Source organism: Heloderma suspectum, chromosome 2 (genome assembly GCF_057233095.1).
Source record: "Heloderma suspectum isolate Gila_16-S chromosome 2, 16-S_ref, whole genome shotgun sequence".
Classification (NCBI taxonomy): domain Eukaryota; kingdom Metazoa; phylum Chordata; class Lepidosauria; order Squamata; family Helodermatidae; genus Heloderma; species Heloderma suspectum.
In genome coordinates this window covers 92,020,641-92,047,890 of record NC_139459.1, presented here as the reverse complement: position 1 = coordinate 92,047,890, position 27,250 = coordinate 92,020,641, and the positions used below count along the sequence as shown (strand labels likewise).

The 27,250-nt window shown below is 42.2% G+C and overlaps 1 protein-coding gene across 21 annotated transcripts in view; it reads left to right on the top strand.

Moving 5' to 3' along the window:
• Positions 1-27,250, top strand: part of AOPEP (aminopeptidase O (putative)) — a 237,667-nt gene that overhangs the window by 93,116 nt on the left and 117,301 nt on the right. For 19 of the 21 annotated variants that reach the window (XM_084834121.1, XM_084834128.1, XM_084834117.1 and 16 more), the window contains 3 exons: positions 538-645; positions 8,657-8,700; positions 14,317-14,377. In XM_084834121.1, the coding sequence (XP_084690247.1) occupies positions 538-645; positions 8,657-8,700; positions 14,317-14,377 (213 nt within the window). Of the gene's footprint in view, positions 1-537; positions 646-8,656; positions 8,701-14,316; positions 14,498-27,250 lie in introns of those variants that run through there. The other 2 variants (XM_084834131.1, XM_084834130.1) reach the window with 1 other exon arrangement.

The following is a 27,250-nucleotide window of genomic DNA, read 5'->3' as shown; positions in this document are numbered from 1 at the left end:
CAATATTACAAATCAATATTTTGTATACTTAGAAATTTAAGGTGCTGGTATGTACCTTTAAAGCCCTAAATGTCTCTGAAGTGCCACCTGCACCAAGATGAACCTGCCTGAGCATTCAGATCAGCATCAGGCCCTGCTGTCTAACCTGCCAGTGAGAACTAGTTTGGTGAGTACAAGGGACAAGGCCTTTTCTGTTGTGGCACCATATCTCTGGCATATCCCCTCCAGATAAACTTGTATGGCTGCTTCATTTTGGCTGTTAGAAGAACCTTAAAGACTTTCTTGTTCCAGTCTGCATTTGGGTAATTTTACAGTGCTGAATTTTAATTGCTATTTTATCTGCTGCTCATTTTAATGTTTTCATATTGATGGTATTCTACTTCTGTTTTAATAATCTAGAAGTTTAGTTTACTGTTATTTGTCACTGATAACGTTGTGAGCTATCTTGTGAAGGCAGATAATCCTGAAAGGTGGGCTAAAAATATATTAAATAAAAAAGATAAAGAATAGCATCTTTGTCCTGCTTATGTCTTCCAGGGTTATTTCCTCCTACGGTCCTTTGCAGAGAAAGTTGGAGAAGCTGCATATTTTGCCTTTTTAAGAAAGTTTGTGCAGATTTTTCATGGACAACTGATACTCTCTCAGGTACTCGAGCTTGTTTTTAATTTTGTTTCATTTTGAAGAGCCAGGTTAACAAAGAATTGGTGGGTTAAATCAAAAAATTTCAAAGACTTACATCACAGATTACTCCTATATATAGCTTTGGCTATTGGGCTATGTAGAAATGTAATAAATAAATAATAAATAAATAAGTAAACTGCTTTAGGGTCTACATTAGCTTAAATCAAATTGATCCAGGGGATGGAGCACCTTTGCTATGAGGACAGGCTAAACGCTGAAGCATTTGGGTCTTTGTTGTTTAGGGGGTGGGTGGGAAATGATGGTATGACATGATACAGGTTTATAACATTATGCATTGTGTGGAAAAGTGGATAGAATTTTTTCCCCTTTCGCTCTCATGATACTAGAACTCAGGATCACTTGGTGAAGTTGAGAGGCAGTTGATTCATCAGACAAAAGAAAGTACTTCTTTACACAATGCAGGTGACCTTAAAGGGAGACTAGACACATTTATGAAGGATAGCTGTATCAATGGGAATTAGCCATGGCAAACAGGACATGCATCAAAATGTTGGAGTGTATCCTCACCCCATAACATGAGTGCTGCTGTTCAGAGGTCCAGCCAGCCATGCCCTCCTCCAGGATACTATAAACTGTAAGGGGCTCAAACAGACCAATTTACTCCTCACCCCCTCCCTACATGTTTTTCTAGTTTTCTTTTCCAACAGATGCTCCACATTTAATGACTCCTGGGGAGTCCTTACTGGGTGTTTTATCTTGGGATTTTGCCTCCTCTTGGTTTTAAAAAAAGTTTTGTACTTCCGCATACCTTGGGGTCCCCCCGAGCATGCCGATGCCTCCCTCTTGTTTCTCAGTGGCTCCATTTTGGCTCTCATCCTGTTGGCACTCAACCAACTAAGTTCACTATTAGAAGGAATAATAGCTAAATGGAGCCTCCACACACAGTATTCCTCTGAATACCAGTTGCTGAGATGGGGAGCAAAGAAAATGGAAGGGCTGTTTCCATCATGCCCTCCTGTCCTGGCTAGCCATTGTTGGAAATAGGATGATAAGCTACATGGTTCTTGGGTTTGATCCAGCAGGGCTTATGCTCTTAAAACTCAGGGGGCGGGGTTCCCCCTTTTAAAAATTATTTTTCCTATCTAACATTTTAAGAACACTGCATGCATAGAAAATCTGTTTTAAGGGTACATAAGGATCTAGAAATCTACAGGGGAGCACATTATGAATGGAACTGTTTAATCTCAGTATGACTTTTTTTACGGTCAGCAGTGCATCTTAACTTTGTTTAGAACAATTATGAGAGCCAGCTCAAATTTCTTTACAGTTAATGATGGAGGCAAAAGGAACTGTTCTGTTTTGTAGATGCAGGGGTGGGAAAAGTAATTTTTCAGCTTACAAACTGATTACATTTGATACTATTTCCATCAAATCTTTATCAAGTGCTTGGGTCACTGCAAAAAGATTGTGTGTGCATGTTGGCATTCTTATTTCAGGGGTTTAATCTGAGTACCAGCAGGTTTACATATGGCTCCTAGGTGGCCTACCATCCTGGTACAGTTCCATGTTGAACCCACTTAGCTTCTGCCATTGAAACATTGAAACAACACAGTAAAACATAAGTATAGTAGGGGAACATTATGGAGTGGAGATTTTATCACTGCCCCCAAATTCTTCAGTTTGGTGCTTGGGAATATTACTTGAAACAATGTAAGGAAATGTGGATGGGAAACAAGTGAAATGAAATGAGAAGTTATTCCCCTTTCCCTTGTAGCATGGCTTCCATCTTCCTTCCTGTGAGGCTTGGCAGGATCTGGCAGGAGTAGAAGGCAATGGCCCTCTGCATGTGGAATGTGCAGCGGCACATTGCCTTCCCACCAACAAAGTTCTCAGACTAGGCACTGCTAAGCTGCGGCTATAGGCCTAGCAAGGAGTGGAGGACTCGTGCACTGCCAGGATGCCACTGTTAGGAATGAGTTGGAGGATAAGAACAAGATGAGAACAGCCTCTTGATAAGCAAAACTCATTCCATCCCCTGTACTCAGCCGATAACAGCTCATCACTATGGATCGTCATACTGACACATACTCTGTTACTGTTGCATAAATGCCAGTTATCGAGGGAGAGTTTTCTCAACTTTTGTTTCCAAAGCTTATCGTGATAGCACAGTTTAGATCCTCTTACAGCCCAGTCGTAAATGGATTTACATAAAAGTTCATTTTACTAAGTTCAGTGGGACTTACTTCCTACTAAGTATGGTTTGGATTGCACTGTCAGAAAACTATAGTGTCTAACTATACAAACAAGCCAACAAAATGCATAATTTCAGTTACATGAAAGCTACTGGATAGGGACCGAGATTTCAATTTGTTTCAGTTAGATCTGCTAGCCTGATACTAAATCAATTTGGTTAGCGAATTACATAAATATTGTAAAATGTTGGAAGATCTCGTCTCCTAAGCTATTAGTCATTGTTGTAAGATCATGTTACAATGGAACTGCTAATCCACTAGTCATTTTCTCTTCTGCCTCAGAAGCCTGCTGTGAAATGTGGGTTTATAAACTATCCAGCTGTTCTCTGAGCAGATGAAGCTTTTCATTCTTGCTCCTATACCAGAGGCAAATGTTTACAAATCAGTCTTTGAAACTGGTCATCTATTGTTTTTTTTAGCTATTTAAATGTGGGAGGGGGAAAAATTATGTTACCTTGTTCAAGGTTTCTCATACTTGGTTTCAAAATTCTCTTAAATGAGAAGTGGGGATTGTAGCATATGGTCCTGAAATCCCGGGACCATCATATTGGTATTGGAGCAAGATAAAAGGAAGATGAGGAAGGCAGCACCAACCTCTTCTCTTGCCTCCCCTTCCCAGCCTTCCATCCAACTGTGTTGTAGTAGATTTCATTTTTAGGCTTTTGATTGATGGTGTTTCCACTCAGACAGTAGGACTACAGCAAACCTTTATTTTGTAAGCAAGCATCCAATATTGTGCAAGTGGACTTCTGCTTATGGCACAGGGTTTTCCTGTCCTCTCTTCTCCCCTGCCTCCCCTATCTGCTCTGGAGGGTCCTTTGTCCCCTGGAGCAGATTTGGGGGCATGGAAGGGCAGGGGAAATCCCTTCTACCAGTGTTTTCTGTTCTCTGGAAGATCTCTGGGACATAGAGCCTGCACTACTTGCAGTGATCCTGGGATGTGGTTAATTTCACTACAGCAAGGTGAGATGAGCACTTAAAGTATGCTTTAGACTGGCAAAGCATGAGGTTCTGAGGATGGGCTATCAGGGATTAAATGGAATAACAAATAGGAGGAAAAGGATTACACTGCAACTCTGCATCTACATTTAACTCTATGCACCCCAGGATTCCCAGGATTTGAATCAGAATTCAGTAATGCCTGTGGAAAACTTCTGTCCTGACGCATCACATTTAGGAAACTTTGACGTAAGGATAATGTGTAACCAAATCCGCCTTTCTTCCCGCAGATCTGTGGTAAGAATTGTTTGAGTATGCCCAAGTGCCATTTTGTGGTATAACATCTTTGTTCTTTCAGGGGCAAACTTATAGTCAAGTAGGAACTTCTTGTAAAGAGATTCTGAAAGTAAATGTATTTATTTGACCTGCATACATCTGTGTAGGTAATACACATGCACGCACACGCACACACTTAGACAAATCCTGCTGTAAGTTCAGATTTTTATGACTTTCCTAGCATAACTATGAATAAGAATCTTTAAGTGAACATGAGATGCAGAATAAATAAAAGTATTAAAAGGTTTTAATGTCTGGTATTCCTTCACACTGTAAAAAATAATGGGATGGATTCCCAGCATTAAAAACTATGAAGAAGAGAGTATAACATCTAAAGTATGAATAATTGCTTGTATTCTGAATACTAGCCTTGTTTCTAGTGGTGTTTGTAGTATTTTTCCTAGATTTGAGCCACAGGTGCAAGGAAATGACTTCACATGTGAAACATTAATCAGTTTGCTCCCCCTCCCCTTCATTTTGACTGCATGCTTGGTATGTTTTTAATAGTAGTTTTTGTTTATTTTAGTTGAGCAGCAAGAAAGTCTGGAATTTTAGCGCAGTATTTTTTTATATATAAAAAAATTCAATTCTGGTTTCTGTGAGAGAATCCATTGAATAACACCTTTCGATGAAATTTGTGTAATAAATGAAGTGTTGGTAACTATAAATAAATAGAAATGAGTATGAGTTGCTGATTCTACTAGTGCAGTTAAAGTTGATGTTTAGTTTGGTGATGAAAAATGGATACCTTCGGGATCAAATACTTTGTAGACTATAATTTTCTTATTGCAACATCTGCTTAGACCAGTAAATAGCTGCAATACTGAGTTGGTTGTTGAGATTATAATTTTTCATATCTTGTAATTTGTTCAATAATCCTAACAGTGAGGCCAAAATGTTGTAAAATATGGATAAAGCCCAAAGCCCATCAGAATTGGGCCCCTTCAGTCCATTTCTGGTGCTTCCCAAGGTGAAATGAGCTTCCCTCCAAAGCCACCAGACCAGAAGTCAGGCCAGAACAAGGCGTCATTACTGATTCATGCTTGGAGATGCAGACATTTTGTCTCCTTTCCAAATAGCGTCTTTTGGTTTTGTTTCTCTAAAAACCTGATGAGTGGGGGGGAGAGAGAGGGTGGCTGAGTAACTGACAGGTCCACCTTCTAATCCTAGGGCATGTTTTGGCAGGGGATCCAATCAGTGTGCTTTTGGTAGAGACGAACACACTCAGCTCCATCCATGCCATGTGCCGCTTGCTGAACCCCTGCTGGCTGCCCACCCCATTTGCCGCACTATGCAAGCCACTGAGCGGTCTGCGGCCACCCGGCAAGTGTTACATGGCCGCCCAATCCCTTGTGGAGCCGCCACTTTGTGAAAAAAATGGCGGCTCAAGATTCTTCATAAATGTAATGTTGCATGAATGGTGGCCATAAAGGGGCCATTTACGTAACATTACAGGAGTAAGTGTAATGTTGCATAAATGGCAGCTGTAAAAGGGCCATTTACGCAACATTACAGGCATAAATGGACACTTTACCCCTGAATGTTGTGTAAATGAACCCTTTGCAGCCGTTATTTATGCAACATTACATTTATGAGAAATACCGAGCCGCCATTTTGGGGGGCGAAATGGTGGCTCGGCGGACCAGCAGGGACCGCCGCGCTTGCCCAACTAGGCAAATGCCAAGTCAGGCAAGTGCTGCAGTCTGCGGACTGAAGTCTGCGAGGCCAAGCGGGGGGAAGTCCATTGGTCTCCACCCCCTTCCCAGACTCCCGCGACATCCATAGCTTTTGGGGAGCGCAAGGATGGGACCATGAGATGACACCTCTGTGATATGTGCCATTTTCATGCAAATCCCGCCCCCCCAAAAAAACAGTGAGGGAGGGAAGAGAAAGTGAACCCCATCCCCAAATTTGAAGACGCTGCTTTCACATGAACTGCTGCACCCATTTTTCCGAAACTTTTTACATTTTTTGCTTAGAGACACCTCTAGGCTGTGTGTCATTTTCAGAACAATGGTCCACAAGGAACATAGGAGGATAAGCACATCCCCTTTGGGATCCCCTCAAAATGTCAAGACTGCTCTTGTACAAAATTCCATTTGCCTATTCATCTGAAACCTGGCAGGTTCAATCTCCTCAGAAGGGGCAACTATCTCTGCAAATTTCATCTAATTTTGCCAAGAAATAAAGACATTATCTGCAATTGTCTTTAAAATAACATCCAAATATAGAGGTGCAAAACAAAAAATTCCTGGCACCTATTTTTCTGAAATTTGGCAGGCGTAATCCCCTCCTAATGGGATAGTATGCCTGCAAATATTAGCCAATTCTGACAAGAAAAGTGATAGCCATTTTAAAAAGTGATAGCCCATGATAGTTAGTGGCAGGCACAAAGCCATGGATGTCCAAATCTCAGGTTGGGTTTGGTGCCTGAGTCGAAGCAGACATCCTCCAAAACAGTCCAAGAAGAGTTGGGCGATTTGAGGTCTGAGTTGAATCTATGAGTTGTTGCAGACCTCTCACTGATAAATTTTGAAAATGTCCTAAAAGTCCAGTTTTCACTGATCTGTATGCTCAGGCAAAGTAGTTTGCTAGTTGCACAGAGTTTTCCTAACTATATTACAGGAGATATCCTAGCACATTAATAATATACATGTCAGTTAATTTTTTCAAGCTAAGTGTAATACTTTTTTGTCCAGTTCTCTTAGAACTCCACACCTGCAGAGTTTACCGAACTTTTTTTCAAAATTTCACAGGCAGAAAAGTTTGGTCCATTAGATCATTGCTTTTGCCCTTTGTTATGACAGTTTGGGATTATTATGTTTGGTTGGTTTGGATTCATTTTGATTATATTCTGTGAGTCTGCCCACAGGAAGGCATATTTCAATGGAGTATTTTTTTTTTTTTGGTGGTCTTTTAAGCACCCTGAGACTACCCCAATACATTTGACCCTAGCTGAGAGAGAGAGAGAAAGAATGCATGCAACAACATTCTGTCATTAGCAATTATCTTATCTAGATCTGCTTGACAGAGATAAAATGTTGGCACTCTGACATGCATCCTAATAATCCATGCTGTCTGATTACTTTCATTTTAAATTCAGCAATAAAATAAATCACATATGATTACAATATAATTCGGCAATAAGCCAGTTCCAGACATTCCATTCTACTATCTATTCTGTCACAGTTTTGTGTGACCAAGAAACAGATCCCTGAATTAGGCTGTGCATGTGAAGGGCTCTACAGATAGGAGAAGGCTTGATTCTTATTGACTGGGGTCACCACGGACAGAGAATAGGTTTACCCCCACCCCAGTGACGATCCCAAGTGCATCTCTTTACTTTATCCAATAAAAGCTAAATAGATGGCATTTATTCTTATGAGAAAAGTGACAGACCACACTTGGAGACAGTGTTGCATTGAAAGCATATATATATATATATATATACACACACACACACACACACACACACACACATATATACATACATACATACATACACATACATACATACACACACACACACACATACATACAGTTTGGTACAAAAGAAAAGAGGCAGATTGTTTCCTTTTGTGGTGGGGGTGGAAATTATGTTGTCTAGGTATCAAGCTTCATTTTGGCTAGTGCAGTATTTGAGTAATACACACAAAATTACAATGTAGAAATATGCAGAAAGCCAGCTTCGTAATGGTTCTCCTATCCATGGTTGTTAACATATTGACAATTGCAGGCTGCAATCCTAGACACCTTGCCTGGGAGTGAGTCCCATTAATGAATGGGACATACATCTGAATAGACATGCATAGGATTACTCTGTAAACCTTTGAAATTTAAATATATTTATAAAAATGGGACCTGCAACAAAACGTTACAGTGTGGAGTGCTCCTGTTCAAGGTCCCAGCTGGCTAGGGATGCCATCTTTCAGGGATTTTTTTTCCTGCTTCGGATCCTTTATACAGTTTTCTATTGTACTTTTGCACACCGTGGTGTTCCCCTGACTCTGCCGATGTGTTCTCATGCATGGGTGGTGCTGTATTTGCTACATAAGGATAGTCACTCACTGTTGAACTTTGGAAACAGAAGGAATGATTTACTAGGGCTAAGTATGTCTGTTCATGGATTGATTACTTCCGTCTTTATATTTTGAAACTTTATTTAGTCTTAATCCTCTAGTTGCCATTGTTAATATTTTGATAGGCTTGTTTCACTTCTATAATATAGATATGACAAGGTATATCGGCATAGTAGACAGAGTTTTGTTTTGTATCTGAGCAGGGTGTCAGTTAGAATTCTCTGTCTGTCATGTGTATCTTTTCCTATTTTTATAATCATACATGGCTGCTGTCTGTAAGTCTTTGAATTTCCTTGGTATGTACACTTTATAACTTTCTATGAAAAAATGAATAAACAGTTATAAAAATATTGCCAAGCGTTTTTTAATTGATGATATTAAATTGTGGTTATTCTGTTACTTTTCCAGGATTTTCTTCACGTATTATTGGAGGACATCCCACAGCTAAAAGGGTAGGTGAGAATACATCTTACAAAGAGTTTTAAAAAACATAGTGGGTGTTGCATTCAAACTCAATAATTTCTGCAGAGATTTTAATCTAAAATTTAAAATTAAAATATAGATGAAAACCTTGTATGTAAAACTTCAATCAGCTTATACAAATAAATCCAGGCACATCACAGACTATTTAAAAAACGTACGATGTTTGTGATTGCTTCTCTGTGATAAATTAACAAGGGTATTTCCATCTCTTGCTCCTCCCAAGAGCTCAAAGTGGACTTCATGCAATCTAACATTAAGACTGCAATCCCATACACATTTTCCTGGGAGTAAGTCCCATTGAGTTCAGTGGAACTTACTTCTGAGTGGACATACATAGGATTATGCTGTAAGTATAAGAATTATAACTTTCTGTGAGATTATTAGGTGCCATCACTTGTTTTATAGAAGAAAAATATAGGAAAAGAGAAACTGTGGAAAGACATTCACAGTGTCAAAATGTTTAGGTCTTTGATTTTAAAAACACTTCCAGAGCTCTGTTGAAAGAAGTAGTTTCAGTGATTTGCATGATCATAGTGTGATAGTGATAAGCCATGACTTTTCATTTGGAAAAGCTTTCCATATTCTTCGTAACACAACTGATATTTTATCATTTGGTTTTATAGAATTCAAACGGTGCACGCTGGATCGCTGATAGTCATGTGTAGTAGATATTCTATTTCTACAACTGGGATAATTGATTCTGTATTGTGGAGCCTTCAGTGTATTGCCTTTGTTTGAAATATAAATATTTTTTTTTTAAATCTAAAAGATTGCTTAAATGATGTGGATGTAGCCTCCAGTGTCTGCGGGTGGGGTGGAATCAAAACACATAGTGCAATTAGTTTGTTTCAGTTAGATTCATGTATTTAGGATCATTGAATAAACTTCATTTTCTTTGCCAGTTCTTAGTTTTATCAATTTAGATTTGAACAAGGAGGCCAGGTTGGGTGTCAAAGAATGTGCCAAGAATATTTTAATTTTCAGGAAGAACATTGTAAATTCTGTTTATCCTAGCTTCCCCCTCCAAAAGATTTTAGTTTTATGAGAATTTACTTTATAGCCAGTTATGTAGTATGCTGCCGGATTTATGAATGGTGAGAAGATAAAATGTGATGCCAAGAATAACGGAATATCATGTTTATATGAAGCATGCTTTCATCTACTCCAGTGCTTGTGGCAACCACATATTTTCCATTCAATACTAACAGATTTCTTTTATTAGCATCATAATATGAGGGAAGAGTTATGCTTCATTCTTCTAAAACAGGGGTGGGCAACTTGTGGCCCTCCGGATGTTTTGGCCTATAACTCCCATCATAAAATTATAGGGTTGGAAGGGGCCTACAAGACCATCGAGTCCAACCCCTGCTCAGCGCAGGAAGCCTGATTCCCAGGCAGTCTGCCATCCAAGTACTAACCAGGGCTGACCCTGCTTAGCTCCCGAGATCAGTACATCTCATATCATCCTTCACCATTCACTACGCTGGCTAGGGCTGACGGGCTGTGTAGGCTAAAACATCTGGAGGGCCACAGGTTGCCCATCCCTGTTTTAGAAGAACAAAGCATAACTGTTCTCCCATATCATGATGCTTAAATGTTCTAAAATGAAGTATGTTAATAATGATCAAAGAGTGCAGTTATTGGATTGGAATTGGAATTCAATAACATAATTAAATATATTGGCCAGGATCCAAGGAACCATACAACTATATCCATGAGCCAAAGGGGGCTTTAGACTTGGTTTTTTCCCCTTCCTAACAGCGCCCCTGTAAGCCAAATGGGCAGCTTCTTTTGAAAACAAAGGAAGTTTCAAAAGCAGGTTGTGATATGGTGTGGGGCCTGTTGTTCAAAGGAAAAATAAAAAAAAATGCATGAATTTAAGCTTCTTTTTTTGAATACTAGCCACCATGTTTATTCAATTTTTTCCAATTCTGAAGCAAGTAAATGTGTTTTTCTTGGAAGGTACAGAACATTCCCAGTTTCTTTTCTTTAATAGCATGCATTTGTGACCATTTTGAAACACTTTCAATATGAGCATGAGGGTTGCGGGGGGGTGGTGGTGGTTTTTTTTTTGCCAAACCTTGTCCTAGATGTACTAGTTCAACATTATTGTGATTCCCAGCACTGAGGTTCTGTTTGGTTAGTGTGAGGGAAATAGCTAGCACAGTTGACAATTATAGAATGGGCAGTATCCAATACTGCCACTGCGCTCCCGCTTGATCTATTGCACAAGTGGGACCCACTGCTCATGCCGTTCAAAAAGTAATCCTGGAAACAAGCAAAAACGGGGACAGGTCAGCAGAGCTTCCTTCTGCAAGTTCCACTGACCCGTTCTGGAAACGAGCATTTCCGGTCATTTCTGGTTGTTGTTTTAACCGCTATCCACCGTTGCGCTAGTGGTGGGTCCTGCTGGCATGCTGGCAGACTTGGGGCAGTATCCAGTGGTGTCATTCTGCAAACCAGTACCAGAGGACTGCAAGATGGCAAATGCACTGGTTTGCAGAATGACACCATTGGATACTGCCCCAAGTCCAATGGAGCCTAGCTGTTAAAAATCCTATGCCTAAAGTATCCTAAGAGTTAGGCAGGGCTGGCCCACCCATGAGGTAAATCCCCTGCTTCAAGTGGCAGGTCCAGAAGGGTAGCTGACCATGCACCCCATCTACCGCTGGGATGGCTGTGTGCCTGTCTGCTGCTGCTGACAGTCGCATGCCCCACTGACCTGTGTCTCACTCTGAGTGAGACATAGGTGCAGGCAGCCACTCTGGAGAGCCCTGCTCCCCCCTCTCCTGCTGCTGCAGCACAGGCAGTGTTCAGGGCCACCTCCCCACCAATGCCTCGCTAAGAGGAAGGACCCATCAGAGCAAGGGCCTAAGGGGAGTGTGGCACCAGTGGCTGGGAGGGATGGTGGAGGAAGAGGGAAAAGAGAGGAGAAGGATGCGGTAGGCAGAAGGAGGAGGAGGAGCATGGTGGGGGCATGGAAGGGAGAAGGAGGAGGATGGACACGGTGGCACTTGTGAGGGGAGACAGTGTGGTGGAGCATATTCCCGCCTCCAGTGGCAGGAGGTCTTGTGCCAGCCCTGTAATTATTAAGAGCAATTCACAGCACAATCCTGTGCATGGTTACTCAGACGTAATTCCTATTGAGTTCAATGGTGCTTATTCCCAGGCAAATTGGTATAGGAATGCAGTCTTGATGTTGTGTGAAAAATACGCAAACAAATGTTAGATTACCATTTTACACAAATCTGGTCTATTCTCTATATGGCTTCATTTGTTTTTAAAGAAATTAATGTCCATAGTAATCAGACATACATGGTAGCAATTTCCTGAAGTTTTAGAATTCTGAGGATGCTTATGTGTGTGTTCTGGGATATTTTCAAGCCCATGATCTGATGGGGAAAGTTTTGTATCGTGTCACTAGGCTAAAGTGGAAAGAAAACTTTTAAGTTGAGGCACGCAATGTTCTCTGTCAGTGGGCTGCCCCCGTGCTTCAGTGGAGCTCATTCAACTAGGATTCCTCAACCAGTTGTCCTCCAGATGTTTTGGATGACAACTCCCATCAACCCCACCCAGCATGGCCAATAGTGAGAGATGATGGTTGTTGTAGTCTAAAACATCTGGAGGGCACCATGTGTTAGAAGGTTGTGTGATCTCTCATCATCACTGTGAACTTGTTTTGGAAGAAAACACTCGGTGTGTCTGTGTGTGCCTCTGTTTTTTATTTTTTAACATGTATTTCCCATACTGTATTCCCCAATCCAGATCAGAACCCTAGCATTGGGGGTAGGGGAACTTTTAAGATCAGGATTGGGTCCCCTGCACCTACTCTAGAATAAAAATGTGGGAGGGAGACGTTGCTGCTAAATACAGATGAAGAGGGTGTTTGGATGATCACGGGGTAAAAGAACTGGTTGGAGCTTCTTCCCCTGCCCCTCCCTTGCGGCCACTATTTGCATAATTACCCATGATGCAGCACGGGTTGCTGTGTCATCCAAACCCAGAGCGCAGCACGGTGGGGGTGGCTTCATACACACCCTACTGCAAGTCATGGGTTGTAGGGTGGGTACAAAGCCACCCCTGCTGTGCTGTGCGTAAGGTTCAGACAACACAGCAATCCATGCTGCGTCATGGGTAATTATGCAAATGGCAGCCGCATGCACAGGGGCAGGGAGAGAAGCCACAATAGCTTCTTTTACCCCCATGATTGTCCAAACCCTACCCCAATGTAGTGCCTATTTTGGTTCTGAGTCTCTTCTCATTGGGAATTATGGCCCTGTGCGGTTTAGGCATTGTACCAGAGGTTCATTTTTTATGTTTAAAACACATTGCCTTGGATCCAGAGTTAAGTCATTCAAGAGTCTCTCATATTGGTGAATGATTAATTTGTTTGGTAGCTTTCTACTGTCTTTTGTCTGGAATTATTTGACTGCCTTCACACCACTTTCAATGGGGCATCTTGCAAAGATGTGGTCTCAAATTTTTCAAAACACACATACTCAAAAAGGATGCTTTGGTGATAACATTTTGTAATGAAATACATTCTTTGTTTCAAATATTTCTCCAAAGTTGTGTTTCTCTTGTTGCATCAGGCTAATGGAGAATAAAAGTGTCTAGGAAAGTGCTGAGTTTGTAAACAAATTTTAAAGCACAGCTCATTTGACAGTCCAGGAAATGCTTTTTACTTTTAGCTTGGCTTCTTAACAAAATATTTATGAGGAGCCAAGGTATTTTGTGTGCTGAAAAGTCTTTAGAGAAGAGATACAGAATCAAGTGACCTCAGATGTTATCATAACTCCACCACTTTGACTTGGTTAACAAACCACAACCCATTGCCTGCTTTAGGGTTATGGGTGGTTTGTTAACCAGCCCAACAACCCACCCTAGTCAGGTTTGCACATAACAACAAGCCACAGCACATACCCCGCTACGATTTGCATTTAAAAAATGGCGGCTGGCATGTGATCACAACTCCCATGGGGAAATTAATCCACAGTGGCTTGTTATGTGCAAACTCTCTGGTTGTTTTACTAAAAATCCCATCATCTTCAGCCAGCAGGCCCATTGGCCTTGCTGGCTGGGAATGGTGGGATTTATAATCCAACACATCTGGAGGGCACCAGGTTGGGGAGGCTGGTGTGAAGCTAAGACTATTGCGATTACATTGATTAATTATTCTCAGGCAGGTTTTAGCTGCCTGTTCAGGTGATTTCCATCGAAATAGAGCTTCATTCCCTCCATTCCACTAGCCACACAAAAAGAACTGCAGAACACCTGTTCATTCTTTACGTGTGTTCATCAATGCATTTGAGCTTCTTAACCGTGCATTGTCAACTTGCATAAGCATTGAATTCATCACTAGTTTTTACATGCGGAGTCCAATCTGCCTTTAATTTTCAGGTGTCATCATCTCAGATGTTATTAATTAAAAAGGACAAACCCAGAATGCAGTTAGCTTGTCAAATTACTGTTTAGGTAATAAACCTGGTTTCTACCAAAGAGTTCTATTTTTTGTTTGTTTGTTTTTAAATATGTATATTGTGCGTGTCCCATGAACAAGGTTTAATTTTGGGTTTTCTTGGAAGGTATGGCCTATCGATTGAAAACATTTTCCAGAAGTGGCTTGACTGCTCAGGAATCCCAAAGGTAAATGCAAAAGATCTGTTCTGAATAGGATCCAGATTATGATTTTGTTGAGCATGTTGTTCAAATTACTGTCTCTATTGTAATAGGTGTGGCATAAAATAAAATCCCAGTTTTAATGATATCCACTCTCATGTCTTTATACTGCACACATATGGGAATCTGGTTTTATCAGTTGCAGGTGTCATTTTCTGTTTTCCTTAAAGAGATGCTGCCAAGAGGGAAAATCTCTTAAACCTTATTTTATTACTAAACATACTATTCATTGGAAACTGTGCTATTAAGGAATTTTAGTGACATTTCACATGTTGTTAAAAGAAAAGAGGACAGGATAAGTTTTGTGAAGGGGGGAAAACTTCAAGAACTGTTAAATTTATTTATTTATTTGTTTGTTTGTTGACTGTTTTATGCGTAGTAAGAGTGTAGGCTCAAAAAAGGTTGCACAACTGTTAACACTGTGCTAGCTACAGAACATTCTGTAAAAACAAACAAACTCTGACACTCTTATTTTAAAAATGGATTTAATTCACAAACAAAATGATGTACTTCATAAAGACGTAGGAAGGTAGCACCTATATTATACAGGCCCCCTGACTCAGGATGGACAGTGTCAATGCAGCAGTAGACATCCACTGCTGTTGGATCAGAAATCACCCATGCAAATGGATGTTATGCCTCTGGTCAGGAGCACAGTCACAGCACTGGTCCAACTTAGCCCAGTATTGTGGACATTAGCTGGCAGCAGCTCTCCAGGGTTTCAAGCAGGATTCTTTCCTAACCCTTTCTGGAGAAGCTGAGGAATGCTACACTCCTAAGCCAAACTGCCACTGGATGGTTCTGGATGCATTTCCCATTGCTGGGTTCTGGATGCAGTTCCCATTGTATGGGAACTCCATACACAGCACTGATAAAATGCCTGACATTGTCAGCTTTGACAGTACCAATCAATTGTTCAGGTTAGGGGGACTAACTCCACACTGAACAAGCGACTGGCACTGCTAGATCCGAGAGCCTTAACCGGTTGATTGGCGGGTAAGTGCCTGTAGATACATTTTATTATTACATATATATCCCATGTTTTTTCCTCTTGCAAGGAACCCAAGGAAACTTACATGATGCTCCTCCTCTCCATTTTATCCTCACAACAACCCTGTGAGGTAGGCTAGGCTGAGAGTCAGTGGTTGGCCCAAAGTCACCCAATGAGCTTTATGGGTGAGTGGGGACTAGAACCTGGTTCTCCCCAGTCCCAGTTCAACACTTGAGCCACTACATCACACTGGCTCTCATGCATCTAAGCTGTCTACTGTTTTGTGCATGTATCTCTAGATCAGCGCCATTGTATACAATGGGTTTTTAAAAAATAATCTAGCTATATAGTTGGTTGGATCTGCTGTAGTGGAAACGCATACAACGTGCTGCTTTGTGCAAGATCTGGGGGACAGAGAATGGAAGAAAACCTTCATCTGGTAACTTGCCTCTGTCTGTACTGCACTTGCCTCTGGTGGATTATTTATTTACAACATTTATATACTGCTCCACAGCTAAGCTGGGAACAATAAAAGATAAAAGGAATAAAAACAGTGTCTGTCTGTCTGTCTGTCTATCTATCTCAACACATTAAAAGTTTTTAAAAACAGAATATCAATAAAAGCCATGGCTGGTCAATCAAGGAAGGCTTCTTGAAATACAGATGTCTTCAGCAGGTACTGAAAATGACACAATGTTGGTGCCTGCCTGACTTCTATAGGCAAGGAATTGTACAGAAATGGAGCCACCACACTGAAGGCTGTGTTCCAGGTAGACTCTAATCAGGCCATAGGTCCATGTGGGACCACCAGGAACATCCCATCTAATCACCTCAGTGACTGGGCAGGGAACTCAGTGACCAACCTCAGTGACCAACTTGGGAACCACTCACCCACAGGGCTTCTGTCTTGCCAGGATTCGGCTTCAGTTTATTGGCCCTCATCCAGTCCATCACTGAGTCTAGGCACTGATCCAGGACTTGGACGGCCTCATCTGATTCAGATGGCACAGGGAGATACAGCTATGTGTCATCAGAATACCGATGGCACTCGGCTCCAAATCCTCTAATGACCATGTCCAGAGACTTCATATAGATGTTAAACAATGTTGGGGACAAGATGGTACCTGCGTAAGATGGTACCCTGCGTAACCTCTAGTTCAGTTGCCAAAGAGCTGAGGAATGGTCACCCAATGTTACTGTCTGAAATTGAACCCGCAGGTAAGACCGGAAGCACTGTAACACAGTGCCTCCAATGTCCAGCCCGTGGAGTCGATCCAGGAGGATACCATGTGGTATCAAAAGCTGATGAGAGATCGAACAGAATTAACAGGATTGCACTCCCCTTGTCCCTTTCCTGATAAAGGTCATCCATCAGGGCAACCAAGACTGATTGAGTCCTATAGCCAGGTCAAAACCTAGACTGGAATGGGTCTAGATAATCAGTATCCTCCAAGAGCGCCTGCAGTTGCTCCACCAGGAGCCACTCAAGTACCTTCCCTAAGAAAGGGGTACTTGCAACTAGCTGGTAGTTGTCAAATACCATTGGGCCCGGAGTGGGCTTCTTCAGCAGTGGTCACACTACTGCCTCCTTAAGGACAGCAGGAACCGCCCCTTTATGCACAGATGCATTTACATGGACCCACCCTGGACTTACCTAGTCATACTTCCTCAGCTAGTTCTTATTAGCCAGGAAAGGCAAGGATCAAGAGGGCACATGGTCTGCTGCAAGCACCTTGTCCACATCATCAGGCTGCAGCAACTGAAATTGATCCCACATGATCAGGCAAATCATGGCATCAGACACCTCGACTGGAGATGCGCTAACAACGGCATCAAGTTTGCTGCAGAGACAAGCTTTTTCATTCTCCAAGTGTGATCCTAAAGGTCACAGCAGGTCTTTGAAGAGACCAGGGCTACATTCACTGGAGAGGGCGTTAACAACCCCTGGACCACTTGAAAGAGTTTTGCTGGATGGCTACTTGAAGACACAGTGGAGGCAGCAAAGTAAGCCTTCTTTGCTGCCTGCACTGCTGCACAATAGGCATGATTATGTGCTCTAGAGTATGCTTGGTCATCTTCACTTCAAGTCTTACACCATTTGCGCTCTAGCCAACGTCCAGCCTGTTTCATTGTCCACAGCTCCCCAGTATACCAGGGAGCAGAGCAAGCTCTACAGTGCCGGAGAGGGCAATGCATCTCATTGTTCCACAATGAGACTAGGGCCTCAGCTGGATCACCAGCTCTCTCCACTAGAAAATCCCCAAGAGCATTCAGAAATCCATTGCATTCCATCACTTTCCTGGGGCGGATCATCCAAATGGATTCCTCACCCCCTGCAGAAGGAAAGTAACCAGGAAATATCTGACCATGACAATGGGGTTATTTGGACACCCCATCCCCCAATTTTCTGACTTCTCTCACAGGTTGGAGCAAAGACCAGATCAAGGGCATGCCCTGCTTCATATGTTGGGCTGATGATAAACTGATACAGCTGCATGATTGTCATGGAGGCCATGAAGTCCCAAGCCGGAGATCCAGAAACAGCGTCAGCATGGAAATTAAAGCCCCGGAACCACTGTCCTGGGTTCCTCCAACACCACACTTCAGACTACCTCTGCCAGCTCTGTCAGGAAGTGCACTGGGCAGCAGGGTGCGGTATACCAGCAGCATCCCCAATCTGTCTCTGTGGCCCAACACCAGGTGCAACCCCTTAAGGCCTGCTCCAAGGTGGAATGGTTTCCTGGTGAGAGAGATGGAAGTTCTCTAAACCACAGTGACTCCCACACACCCGGCTCTCCAGCTTATGTTGGTGCTGCACCGAGTACCCAGACAGGCAGAGCTGAGTCTGATCAACCCCACCCAACTCACCTACCCAAGTGTCAATAATGCATGCCAGATCAGCCTTCTCATCCATGATTAAATCGTGAATGAATGTGATCTTATTGAGGGCTGACCTGGCATTAAATAGCAGCACCACAAAACAGGAGGGCTCGGTGGATGAGCTACCAAGTACATGAGAGCTGGGGGAGGGGAGTAGAAGGCGAATAGTGTATTAACATCTGTAACCCATTCTACTCTGATGTCCTGACCTCATCCTCCTGCCATGTCTCTTTCTGCCCAAGTCACTGGAACAAATGTACCACCTCCATGGGTTCCTGAATCAGTTTTCCAAGCACATCCTTACCACACCAAAACTTCACACACACACTCAACACCCAGTCACAACTCAGACATACCCTCAAACACTCAGAACCTCACACATTCTCAATTCATCTAGCCAGTCACACACAGCCAACTGAGCACAATCACAAATTATAGCTTGTGGTTACAACCAGCCCCTGGTCACATATGTGACATCAGACCTGCCAATCCACCAAGCCACATAGAGGACAATAAAGCACATATCTCTTAGCCATTCAAACCTTCTAGCCATCAGAGGCTCCCACCCTGGGCAGAAGAAGCAGCTCTAGCACACAAAGCCCCTATCCCCTGTCTCTCACCCAGCGTAAAACAGCAGCTCATAAACTGCAAGGGCAGGACACAAATACAGCTCTATCATCACATGATCACTACTCTCGCCCAGGAACACCTCCCATGCACAGACAAGTATGAAACTAAACCAAATAAACAAGCAAAATAAACAGCCAAAAAATTAAATAAAATTACCACTGCATCACCTAATGAAGAGCCCCTCTTCAAAAGTGGCTTAAACGACTTTGTCTTTGCTTGATCTTTGACATAAGCAAGCACCACCCAAAGCACTCTCAACCATGCATGGGGCCAGTGAATCGTCTCAGTACAGCAGATGTCACAGTCTAAGAAAAGATCAGTAGGTATGGAACTGATCAGTAATCTGGATAGGAAACCACTGCGGCCCTCATGTAAGAGCCACATGTGTATTATATCCATCACCCAATATGATGAGGACAAGATGCTCTGTAACCCTTTAACCAGAGTTTGTGGATTACATTAGTGTTGTCAGTCTCATTTATGTCCTGTTCTTCCTCTGAGCTCAGGTCGATAATTTCAGCCTCATAGGACATTTTTGCCACTGCCTGTAAAGGAAAAAGGCAAACCCCAGGCCTCAGCTAAATTAACAGGTTGACGGCAGACTGGATGAGAGACGTTTCCCTTCCATGTAGCCCCGCACTACCACAGCCTGAAATAGGCATACTGGAGAATTTTGTTTTATCTACATTTTTGAGTGAACCAACTCACTTCATACTTTGGAACACAGTTATCCTTCAGATTTTGGACTCCTCCAAACTTTGCAATGCATTTTTTTTGGCTCAAAAAATGCATTAAAATGTGCGTTTTAGGGGAAATTCACACAAAAATGCATCTTTTAAGGGGAAATGCAAATTTTCCCACATTAGTTTTTTTTTTTTAATGCAGTAAATAGGACGGAATGGACCTATGATTGAATACATATGACACTGTCATGGACTGAGAATAGACTGATCTGGCCACTGCTATCCTGAAGGCACACCCCTTCCCTCGTGAGGGAGGCAGCCAGCCTGCCACTCCACACCCCACAGATGGAATGAAGTCGGTGCTGCCATTCTGCAGAACTGGCATTCCACTGTAAGAGCTTTTCCTACTTTCAGTTCTCGTTCTTACCACAAACAATATTCTGCTCTCACATTGGTTGGTATAAATTGAGAAGAATATTGTTGTGCTGAAAACAGGGCTGCTGTTTTGGTAAATCTTCCAAATTCTCTATGAAGATTTCTTCTGCAAGTCAGGACGTTGTGTTCTGACCTCTTTTTTTCACTATGTGAAAGAATGCCACACACAGCAGTTGTGCCTTCCGACTGGATCACAGTAAGGTTTCCCCTGTGCCTTACATTATATGCGTGTGCTGAAAAGTAAACATTTGGGTCAGACACAGGCGATTTCAGGAGGGCATTTTCCTGAAACCTGCTGGGGCTGGGTTAAATAAGGTCAACTGCATTGTGTTGTTAAATTTGCTGTTTTATCAGATCAGGATGTACTGCAGCCTCAGAGGTGACTCACCACAGGACTGGAGCAGTTTTTCATCCCCCACTATGCTAACAATGACTTAATGCCAACAACTCCAGACTGTGAATTTAAATGACATGGAGGAACTTCAGAAACAGCTGATTTTAGAGATGGAAAGCACCTATTAAGTAATGGTGTGGCCGTATCCTCTTCAACACTGCTGGAATGCATGCTTCCAGGGTTTCTTTAGGGTTTTTTGTTCCTCTGTCTGCTCTTAAACATCTCAAGAACTGCAGCATCTGTACCTTCTTTTAACCACACTTTCTCAAGCCTTAATTGTTGAACAAAGTTTTTTTTTCCAACTCAACATATACTTTCCCTTCTGTTACTTATTTACTATGACACCACCCAAAATAATGGATGATGTTAAACTATGCACAACTGTCATGCCGACTTTAGGCATCTCTCAGTTGTTTAAACAAATCACAACCCAACCAGCCCTCTAATCAAGTCATATACATGACTGAATTCTCTTTGGTTGGTCTCTGTTTTCTCCTCCCTTACTGGAAAATTTTCACAGTTTACCAGTAAATAATGGCAGTGTGTGTGTGTGTGTGTGTGTGTGTGTGTGTGTTTTAAAACATGGATATGCTTTGCTTCCATTAAAACATGTCCCCAAATGCCAGGTGAAATTTTATCTTCCTCGTGCTTCCACACTAGTACTTTTTGTTGGAATTGCCTTTCATTGTCTCCTCTCCTTTAGTGATGACATTATTCACCTGTTGCTTCCAAGTGTTTTCCTAATATTCCCTAAACCTCCCCCCCCCCCCGACCTGATTGTGGCAATATTTTTGAAATAAAATCAGCTTGTCCAGTGTAGACATGCAAAACACTATTAAGCCTTTTTAGGACTCCCGTGCCTTTAAACTGAACACTTCTTTGCAAGTTCACAACCCACTATTTTACTTTCTGTTGATCCAAGCTTGGCGATTAGTGAGGAATGGCATCTCTAAATTTCTCCAGTGTTGGTTGCTTTTCCCATAGGAGGGGAAAGTTTTAAAAAATGATTCTTCCAATTCTCTTTTTAATGGAGGAACAGCACTTAAAATAGCAAAATAGTGCCATTAAAAAGAAAAAGAATGTGAAGAGATCAGTAATTAAAGCCTTCCTCATCACATGGAAGAGAAATGGGCATTGGGGCAATTTAGAGAGGCTATTCATCACTGATTTCCCAGTGTGGACCAGCAGGAAGCCATAAAACAGGCAGAACCTATAGACAGGGAAGTTTTCAGTTAGAATTGCTATGATGAAAGGAGCTTACTTGGGAGCAGACATTATAGAACGATCTTGACCATAAGGATGAACCTTGGTGGATAATATCATTCTGTGTGGAATCACCTTCACCCATACCAAATTGCCCGCACACTGAGATCTGCACCAGAGACCCTACTTGTGTGCCTGCCTATAAGATCAGTTAGGCTGGTAGACACAAGTAATGGGGCCTTCTTGGAAGTGGCTCTCCACTTCTGGAACTCTGTTGATGTCTGCAATCATTACAGGCCTCTGAACAAGCCCTAAAGACTCGCCTGTTTACTTTGGCCTATAATTAACTTAAGAGTCAACTGGGGCATTACATGTACAATACTGTCTGATTTTAACTGTTAATTTTGATTTTATCATTGTCAGGGATGGTGGAGAAATCTGCAATGGAATCAAATTAGTTCAGATTTTTATGATTCTGAGCCATGGATTCCACAGCAGGCCAGCTTTTCCCCAGTTGGGCAGATTCCATGGACTTGCGGATTGTTTTTCTAACTTTCCTAAATTTTGTGCAAATCTAGTAACAGGAAAATATGCAAAATAAAAAACCAGCCAAAAATGCACATTTTTCGCATAGGCTAAAGCCCGGAAATGCATATTAGGGGGAGAGTTGCACATTTGCGCTAGTTCGAATTTGAGCAAATTTTTTGGGGGGGAAATTAAATCCGATTCTGTCAATTAGTGTACGACAGAATGAAAGGTCCCTGACAATCCATGAAATTCAGACAGAATAGATTTTAACCAATCCGTATATTCCTAATAATTGTTCTAGTTATTGTTCTTATTGTTTTATTATTTTTTGTGGTTTTATGTTTGTTTTATGCTGCCTTGGAAGAGTTTACTCTAAAATGCAGTGTACAAACCTTTTAAAGAAATAAATTCTATTTCCAGCAAATAATGAAAAAGCAGTACCTCAGCTGGGCTAGAGCAGAGATCCCCAACCCCCAGGCTGCAGACTGGTACCGGTCCGTGGCCCGTTAGGAACCGGGCTGCAATAGGGGTGTAGGAACCCCCCTTACCTTGGGTCTGTGGGGGGGGGAGGTGATCCGCCCCCCCCCCGGAATCCTCGCTGGCCTTGGCCGGCTCCACTCCGCAGCGAATCTGCAGAGCTGCCGGCCGGCTGTTTTTCAAGTAATCAGCTACGTAAATCTTTACATAGCCCATTACTTGAAGAACAGGGACCTGCGGCCGGAACCGGCTGGCAGCTCTGCAGACTCGCCACGGAGCGGAGGCGGCCAGGGCCAGTGAGGATTCCGGGGGGGGGGAACAGATCACCTCACCCCCCGCAGACCCAAGCTAAGGGGGGTTCCTACATCCCTACTGCGGCCCAGTCCCATCCCCCCCGGTCCATGGAAAAATTGTTTTCCACGAGACCAGTCCCTGGTCCCAAAAAGGTTGGGGACCGCTGGGCTAGAGTACACTAGTGTAGAGACACCTCTCCCATTAGAGTAGAAAGCTCAGTATACAGACTTTCACAAGACTTCAGTCCTTCATTCAGTGCCCCCCCCTGCTTTTTCAATTACTTTTAAAATTAGAATCCTTAGTAGTCTAGTCTCCCAACAATACTGAAGTTTCTGATGCCCCCAGACCATTTATTTATTTAATTTTAGATTATGCAATAGCTGAAATTAAAAACTATAATTACAGATAAATTCAACACATAAAATAAAATATTTTATTTATGTATTTATAATCATGCTTAGGCTGCCTTTAAGTGTAGCACCCTCTGAAGATAACAATAAAGCAATGACAATAAAATAGTTACGATAAACATAAGATAAAACCAGCAGCTGGGATAAAAACAATGCCATGCATAATAAAAGCACAACAAAAATGAGGAGCAAGAATAAAACAGTGCAAAGATCTGAAAACCACTAAATGTCACGGGCCCAAAACTAAAGAGTTCCTTAAATGCCTGGGAAAATAAGGAGGCCTTCATCTGGCACCCCAAATGCCACAATGTAGGCACCAGGCAAGCCTCTCTAGGGACCACCTCTGACAAGTCCTCTTGCATCCACTCACCATACCACATTTGGCAGTATCACCTGGAAGAGGACCTCAGAAGATGACCTCAGTAGGGTCTGGATATGGAAGAATGGAAAGAGATGTTCCTTCAGTTAACCTGGTGCAAAGCTGTTTAGGTCTAATTCATTAAGGGCGCAATCCTATCGAGATAGGCAGCCACCTCCGAACTCGGAGGCGACCGCCTATCCAAAGCAGGGCAGGAGAAGCACAGAGGGCATCATTCCCTCCACGCTCCTCCTGCCCTGCATTTTTGGCTAGACAGCTGGAGTGGGGAGGGAGGCTGCTGTACGATACATAGGATGTGTACAGGTAGTTCTGCCCTCCCCACCCGGAACGCTCCCAGCCACACCCCTTTTCGGCCGTTCCACGCTCCTCTTGCGAGCATGGAGGCTGGAGGCAGCACGGATGTGGGGAGAGGTCGATTCTCCGGGAACCAACCTCAGAGCATGGGCTGTGAGGTCTGTTCCCAGAAAACAACATATCCTTTGGCTGTCTAGCCGCTGTCTAGCGGCCATAGGATTGCTCCCTAAGCACCCTTTGTTTTGTTCTTGAACTGCACTAGTGGGGCTGCAGAAACGTGGTTATCAGAATCCAGCTTCCAACTAGGGCATCTGGAAAAAGAAACAAGGTCTTGCTGTGGATTCTAAGCAATTACTAATATATGTCCACTTAGCTGAGACCTGTATCCACAATTTGTTTCCTATGATTTACTAGTTGATATCTGGACCTCCTGTTTCATCCCTTCCCCAGAACAATACAATATTTATTATAAACTTGTCTGCCATTTTGCTGGATCGTCTTCCAGTGATAATCCAGGTACTATTGCTGCTCAGTTGTGAGCTGATGCAAGTACTGCCAAAACTTCTTAAAGAAATCCCAAAAGTTTCAAACCCTGTTAATTCCGTCTTTGTCTTTTCCTACTGAGTGATTGATTCTGTCACCTTTGCTCTAAGTAATCGGAATATTTATGTTTGGGATATGAGTATTATCCCTGAGTATGGTACTAGCAATTAGCAATTGAAAAACTATCATGGATTAAAATAAAATCAGAATAGGCAATTGTCATTTTTCTTTTCTCTCTCCAGTGCTGGTTTTACCTTTCACACAAAGATGGAAGACTATTTTTTTTAGGGTTACATGTGAAGTCTGTAAGCTACATGTTCAATTTATATTTTCAAATGAATGAAACATAGATAAATGGAATTCCTCCAAATATAAGGCCCAAATATTTTTCTACTAAGTTATATTCACAAAGATCTTAACATTCCCTGTCAGTGGGTGTCTCTAATCAATCTGTAGTAACTGATTACAGATCTTTTCAGCAAATGTCTGGTTTTGTTTTGGCTGGCTCTTGGACATTTCAGTGTGAGTATGAAAATGAATTAGGACTGAGGTATAATTGGCTATTATTATTGTCTAATTATGGCTATTAGAAATCTGTGTTCCAGACATAGGGAATGCATTCACCAAGTAAGAAAAGCTCTTAATTTTTAAAATGACCAGTCAGGACAAGGGATATGTTTTTGTTGGGATATTTTCATTTATTAAATGTTTGTTTACTGCTGTTGTTGTTTTTAAATGTAAGTGGAGTTGGAGTCTATTTCTAGAACCGGTTATAACTTTTAAGCTTTGCTGTTTCTTGATCTGAAATGATGCCTGATGGATGGATTCTGAGACTGTCAGTGCAATTCTAGACATGTCTACTCAGAAGTAAGTTCCACTGTGTTCAGTGAGTCATATTCCCATTCCCAGGTAAGTGGGTATAGGATTGCAGACTAAATCACAAAGCGGTTATGATCTGTTACTAACAAATTGATTTAAGGGTACAATCCTATTTAGACAAGAAAAGTCCTACAATTCCCAGCCAGCAACTCTCTGAAAACCTCCCTATTTTTTTCTGTCTAAGCATCCATAGGATTGTACCCTAAGACTACAGTCCTGTACCCACTTGTACCTGGGAGCGTAGGACTTACTTCTGAGTAGACCTGTATAGGACTGCATTGTAAATCCAAATGTCTTTTGACAAGAATGATTTTGTTATACCTCTAGATGACAGTTATCTGTGAAAGTTTTTTTTTTTTTAAGTAAAAAAGCATTTATCAGAGAAGTAAAAGTCCTTCTGTGACATTGTTCTTTCTCAGATTTAATATTTGGTATTTCTTCTCATTCTTTCTCACACCTACTTCTGAATGTGATATATCTGCACTTGATGAGGAAAGTGAAACAGAAGCAGCCATCTGGAAAAAAAAAAACCCTCCCTATTTGTGCAGGTCAAGTACATTTTCTGGAAATTGGCAATACTGATCTTCTGCCTAATAAGCATTTCTTAGAACCCATCATTTGCAAGACATTCCCTCTTTTTTTCAGCTCCACTAAAGGTTAACAGTTAGTCAGTTCCTACCAGGTCTGGCGCTGATTGCTGGTCACAAGAAAAACTTGCTGTTGCCTTAATTTTGAAGCTTGACACAAGGCTCACCTGCAACTAATTTTGGCCTTTTAAGGACACAGATTCATGAATGAACCTGCACCGCTGCACTATGCATTTATACACAGAATGTAGATCTAACACATTACAGCAGAAAATGTAGTTACAAAAAGTTATTGCTTTCCTCCCCCCTCCCTCCACCAGCACAAAGAAGTACAAGCACAATGGTGCAGTGCATCGGAGGTAGCATTACTCACAAGAGCCTAAAATGGGAATATGTGTTCCCTTTCCAGAATAACCCGATGAATTGGATCTCTTAGGTGTTGTTTATGGTAGCTTTAATAAGGCTCGGATATTCTTTGTGGTTCGCCTTTTTTCTGTTAATCACACTGCTGAGCACAAAAGCTATGTTATATGCAGAATGGTTGAGTTTATCCCTAGTAGAAAGGAAATATGTTTGGTATCTCCAGAACAATAAGAGTTTGCTGCCTGGCTGGTCAATGCTGGATCAAGTTCACATTCCCAAGCTCCCACTCTCCCACCTACATGTGCAAGGGGTGGAAATGCAGGGGAGGGAGGAAAGGTCCTCTCTTGCACAGGGATGCCAGCCGAGACTTTCCTAATAAGGACGCAGCTGAGCCTGCACAATACTAAATGCCTGTTTTAATCTGTGCCTTGCAAAAACATCCTAAGAAAAGCAAAGAGATTAGCTACCAATTAACTCTTGCTCTGTTTTCTTTGGCCATCCAAAACAATTCAAGGAGAAGGGAAATACGCTTTCCCCCTTTCTTCGAGCTGTCGTGCTTGCAGTTTACTGAAGTCCTAATGCAAATATTCAAGCTTATGTGAACATTTCCCCCCCCCCAAAGCATTCAGCAGCCTTCCCCAACCTGGCACCCTCCAGATGTGTTGGACTACAGTTCCCATCATCCCCAACCAGCCTGGCCCATGCTAGCTGGAGGTGATGGTAGTTGTAGTCCAACATATCTGGAGGGTGCCAGGTTGGGGAAGGCTGACACAGCATGATGAAGCTGGCTAATAAAGTATGTGAGGTTGCTGTAGAGGTGAGATGGGATTAGGCTAAATAGCAGACACCCCAGGGTCCTAGCACTTGTTC